The sequence below is a fragment of the Microtus ochrogaster genome, linkage group LG9 (genome assembly GCF_000317375.1).
Source record: "Microtus ochrogaster isolate Prairie Vole_2 linkage group LG9, MicOch1.0, whole genome shotgun sequence".
Classification (NCBI taxonomy): domain Eukaryota; kingdom Metazoa; phylum Chordata; class Mammalia; order Rodentia; family Cricetidae; genus Microtus; species Microtus ochrogaster.
The window spans coordinates 16,821,153-16,826,828 of record NC_022034.1 but is presented as its reverse complement, the minus strand read 5'-3'; the positions used below and the strand labels follow the sequence as shown (position 1 = coordinate 16,826,828).

At 40.3% G+C, this 5,676-nt stretch overlaps 1 protein-coding gene across 2 annotated transcripts in view; it reads left to right on the top strand.

The window, feature by feature from the left end:
- Positions 1-5,676, top strand: part of Ccdc170 (coiled-coil domain containing 170) — a 78,798-nt gene that overhangs the window by 23,634 nt on the left and 49,488 nt on the right. For both annotated transcript variants that reach the window (XM_026787324.1, XM_005363433.3), the window contains exons 2-3: positions 556-684; positions 1,983-2,239. In XM_026787324.1, coding sequence (XP_026643125.1) covers positions 556-684; positions 1,983-2,239 — 386 coding nt within the window. The remainder of the gene's footprint in view (positions 1-555; positions 685-1,982; positions 2,240-5,676) is intronic.

Genomic DNA, 5,676 nt, shown 5'->3' with positions numbered 1-5,676 from the left:
GTAGCCCAGGCTGGCCTTGAAGTTGCTAAGTGGTCAATGTTAATCTTGAAGTCCGGATCCTATTGCCTCCAACCCACAAGTGCTACTATGCCTGTTTTTTTAAACCTTCCTCTTTTTTTTCCTTCCTTCCTTCCCTCCTTTCTTTTTTTCATTGGAGATCCAACCCAAAGCATCACTCATCTACTACTGAGCAGCCATGTTATTTTTCTCATACTTTTCTTGTAAGATATAGGGTTTTTCTATGTTATATGAGTCGGCCTCCTCACATTCTCTATCCTTCTGCCTCAGCTTCTTGAGTGCTAGGATTATAGGTGTTGGCCATAGTACCTGAATGCCTCATCTCTCTACCATGGAGTGTGTGCATCATTATTTCTTGGGCTGCCTCTTACTTTGTTTTCAACTTTAAAAACTAGCCACACAGCACATTCTTGGTAGCATTTTCTGTGCATTTAAAATACAAAGAAAACTTCCCTCTGAGATGTCTTTGTACAACCTCAGAGGACAGACTGTCTAATAGTCCTTTTAATGCTTTGTCTTTTGGGGAACCTTTACCAGGAAACTGCCAATCAACCCATGGAATTTCCAGTCACCCGGGAACAGCTGAACCACTACCGGACTATGGCTGAAAACATTCAAAGTGAACTTGCAGCAACTTTGGTCAAATTTGAATGTGCTCAGTCTGAGGTGAGACACTGTACACATCCCATCGCCCAGAAGGGCATTCTTTTAGCCTTTCACACATGGAAACGGTGGCTGAGGATTAGAAACAGGATAGTGAGCAAGGGATTTTGCCTGTTGACAAAGTTTAGACTTAGACTTTCTCATGTGCTTAGCACCTCCGACTCCATGCTGGCTTTTAGATTTCGGTGAAGTCTGTATAACCTAGGGACACCTGAGGACGATGGGTTAAAGATGCATGGGTCTTGGGGGACTTGAAGTCTCCTTCAGAATGTCTTCCCTTAACATGGATTGCTTGTACTTCAAAGCTCATAGAAGGAATTCTGAATTCTCTTCATGTGAGAGCTCTGATCGTTTGGGCAAATTTTAAGAATGGCTAGTGTAGCAGAGTTTCAGAGCTCCTCTGGACTCATTCTGCTCCCAGGGCAGTGGTGGTGGGGGGTCCAGCCTGTAACTAACAGGGTCACTGAGGGCGCGCTAGGGACCAGACGAGAGATGAACTTGTACCATGTGTGTGACGCTGCATGCACGCACACTCCCAGTTCCAAAGAACCACATGTGCGTGAAGATGGTCCCACACAAGATACCAGACATTCTCCGTCAGTAGGATGCAAACACCTTCAAGCATTTTGATGCTTCAGAACCCACAGAGGTCCAAAAGTTCCCTTCATGTAATTTCTCTTTGTTGCTGTATTTCCCCCAGGAATCTGAATATTATTATTATTTTTTTTTACCACCTACAATTGTGGTCTAGAAGGCAAACAGGAGAAGTATAGTGGTATCCTGGACATCTGAATTTACTTGAGAAAATAGTTGCGGCCGTGAAATCACAGGGTGACTTAGAGGTTCCCCAAGTCATTGGAAATCAGCACTACATGCAGCAATGCTGACAGAGAAAATGGGATCCCACTCTGAATATTTTATTGCTTTCTGTAATATCCACCACAAATGTTTCCTGAGTAGCATGAGATTGGCTTAAGATATTGCTCAGTTTTTTTTGGTCTGTGTGCTGGGTATTCAAAGTCTCTCACACTCTACGCCATTACTCTTCCATGAGGCTATCACACCAGCCTTCAACTGATTTTGGAAAAAGATAAGACCATGACTATTAGCCAGGAATTTATTCAGCCATAATTTCCAATTTGGTAACGCCGATCCTAATTCAAGAAAGAGAAAATGAAACTGGACTGGTCATGAATAAAAGATGAAAGTTTCAATTACCATTTTGGCTCCTTTGGTCGGCACTTCAGTGGTACATTGTTAAACCCCTTTGGCCTCTTCCCCCACTTTCTCTTTACATTTAGCTTCGAGAGCTCCGCTCCAAGATGCTTTCCAAAGAAGTTTGCTGTCAAGAGCTGAAGGCTGAAATGGAGAACTACAAAGAAAACAGTGCCAGAAAATCATCTCTCCTTGTCTCCCTGAGAGGCAGGGTGCAGGAGCTCCAAGAGGAATCAGCAGCTCTCTCCACTTCCAGACTCAGAACCAAGATGTCTGCACACACCACGATGAAGGAGAACCAGGAACTCATGAAGAAAGTCCTAGAACTGGATGAGAAATTACAGTAAGAAAGTTAGAAATGACTCCCCGTTTGTTAGCGGCCAGACTGGCTTTAGATCTCAGCCTAGGTCTTGAGTGGACTTTGCATGTTATGCATTATTTTTCCTTGAAACTCAAACTGAAAAAAAGAAAAATCAGACCTCAAATGTCTTTGTAGTTGTGGAAACTTTTCTCGAGTTTGTATGTCGTCAAGTATTTCAACAAACACAGCTTGTCTTATGCGTGTTTGAACATGTTTAATAAGAACCGCAAACGCTTATCACATGAATAGCTGCAAGATTTTCTTTAAACAGAGCTTAACTCTAGAGTGGCAGGGAGCCCACAGGAGTGTATTTAGTGGATAGCTAAAATACGCAAGGAAGCCAGCCTGCTCTAGACAGCCCTCATTTGATTTGATTGGCATTTTATGCAAAGAACTCACAAAACTCAGGGTTTTCACTCTTGGTTCAGCCAAGAGGTCACTTTTAAAACAAAATCAGGAACTGCTTTCTCCTAAAATATGTTTTAAAATTCTACATATGATTTTATTTTATTTTTTAAAGACAAGAGTCTCTCTATGTAATCCTGGCTATTCTGGAATGATAGACCAGGCTAGCCTTAAACTCACAGAGATCTGCCTACCTTTACTTCCCAAGTGTTGGGATTATGTTAATATGTTTTGGGGATTTGGTGTTGCTATGTAGCCTTGAATTTAATATTGTTCTGCCCCTGCCTCCTGAATGCTAAGGTTACACTCACGGCATACCATGCTCAATTTTAAACATCATTATTAATGACGTAGTTGATACTATTTTTATGTATTCCATCTTTAAAAATGAACCAGAGCCTCTAGCCCCTGTCCTTTTCCACCTATAACAAAACTTCTGTTTTGTTTTTGTTAAAAAAGCTTGATTTTAAGACAGGCTCTCCCTGTGTAGCCTGGGCGTTGGATTCACAATCCTCCCTCCTTTTCCTCCCTAGAGCTTAGATTACAGGAGTTCTTTAAGGATTTTTTTGTGAACCCAGGTCTCCAGTTTATCTCTTTGTTCTGCTCGGCTAGAATTCCTTGATATGGTCACCAGTGATGGCTCAGGGCTGGCTGGCCACTGCAGCATCAGTTATGGCTGACTTGGGAACCACTTTTTTCTCTTGACTTCCAGAACATTGCACACAACTAGTTTGTCTTTCTTTTCTCTCTTTGTGTTTTTCCTCTTCCTCTTAGCTTCCAAATATTGGGATGCCTTTTTTCTTATTTCCTTGTTATTTAGGCTCCCGTGTTTTAAGTATGAGCTAGGTGCAGGTGATATTGCAGCAACTCTGTATTCAGCTTGACTCTCCTCTCACAACATAAGGCACACAAACCTGGGCATCTTCACACAGATGTACATCAGACATTGCAACTTTGTGCCTGAAGCTGATATCCTGAGGTTCCCACCATACCTTTCTGTACTTATCAATTTGATGATAATTTCATTCTTCTAGCCATTGTGTAAAACATCTTGGTATTTCCCATGGTTCTCTTTTTCTTTCACATTCTTCTCTATTTAACAAATGTATTCACAGCTATCTTAAAATAAAGCTAAATATTAACTATTTCGCATTTGTTACCCAAATATCATCTCTCACCTGGACTTATTGTGGCAAGTACTTCAGAACCCCACTCCTGGTACCAGTTCATTCTTGGAGTGATTTAGGGTGTCATTATAGTATAATAGATCAAGTGACTTAGCCAGCAGAAATCTATTACTCATAGTTCTGGAGGCTGGGAAGTTCAAGATTGAGGTGCTGGTTGATTCATTTCCTGATAAGGGCTCTCTTTCTGTTTGAAGAGGAATTTCTTTTTTTTCTCCCATGGTAGGGAGAGAAAGAGAGATAGCCTCTTTCATTCCTCCCCAAATATACTAATCTTATTCATAGGGGTTCACATTCAGGACTTAATAATTATCTCCCAGAAGCCTCAAGTATACATACTATCTCAGTGGAAGCTAAGTCATTAAACATATGCAGCACAGAAACATCCAGTTCAAAAATGATTTTCTTTCTTTTCGCAAAGTGCATCTCCAGCCAGAACGACCTTGTTAAAGTACAAATTAGATCATGTCAGTCTTCAGCTAAGAGTTTGCCAGTGACTTTTCTTCTTCGTTAGGGTAAATACCTAGTATCTTTGCAATCAAAACGGCTCACACTAACTTGGTGATGTTACCCTTCTTTCCCTTATTCTTTCTGTTCCAGACCACTGGCTTCTTAGCAGATTCTTGAACTGGACAGACATGATCCTACCTCAGGCCCTTTGCAACTGCCTATCCCTTTGTCTTCAAGGTTCTTCCCTAGATAGCATGGCTATGTCTAGTCTAGGCACTCACTCAGAAGAACCTGTTCATTGAATCCTTCCATGAGTGCTATGTCTAAAAATTTCCTATTCCCTTTTCTGTTTGATCCATTTCCTCCAGTCTTTATAATAATACTTTACATGGATTAATATTTTGGTCAGTCTTTCCAACAAGAACATAAGCTTCACGAGGCAAGGATTTTTATTTATTTATTTATTTTGCTTTCTGCTGCATCTTTTGCACCCTGGATAGAATTTAGTACATAGGTATATTCATTAATTATCTACAAGATACATAAAATAAATATCATACTTATTGTAAAACCACCCTTTAAATATGAAAAATTTCAAGAAGACATTAAATTTACTTAAAACCTTTCTTTTTTTTTTTTTTTTTTTTGGTTTTTCGAGACAGGGTTTCTCTGTGGCTTTGGAGCCTGTCCTGGAACTAGCTCTGTAGACCAGGCTGGTCTCGAACTTACAGAGATCTGCCTGCCTCTGCCTCCCGAGTGCTGGGATTAAAGGCGTGCGTCACCATCGCCCAGCTAAAACCTTTCTTTATAAAATATTTTACTAACATTTTGAATAGACTTTCAGATGATTTTGCCCCCATTGCCCTATATAATATAGTACTTTTAATGACTAATATATTATTGATGTTTTAAGAAGTCATTTAGTTTATCACCTTAATGGCCTTTTATATTCCATTTCTAAAGTAGCTTAATTGGGAGCTGGAGGGATGGCTCAGCAATGAAGAACATTTCCAGCTCTTTCAGGGGAGCAGGTTTGACAGCTCACAACCATCTGCTTATACCTCCAGTAATAGAAGATCCAGCGCCCTCTTCAGGTCTTGATGGCTACCAGGCAGGCACACATGTTGTACACATACATACAAGTAGGCAAACACTCACGCACATAAAATATAAATAAACAAGTTTTAAAAAGATTAGCTTACTCAAAACCAGTTCCCTGGCTCTTTCCTATAAATACTTAGTTTCATTAAAAAGTTTACTACTAAACAATCTGAACAGTGTGGTGGCATTTTAACTGTATTTTATAAATAAAGACTGCCTGAAGATCTGAGAGTAAAACACTCCCACTGGTTAGCCTTACAGACCAGATATGGTAATACA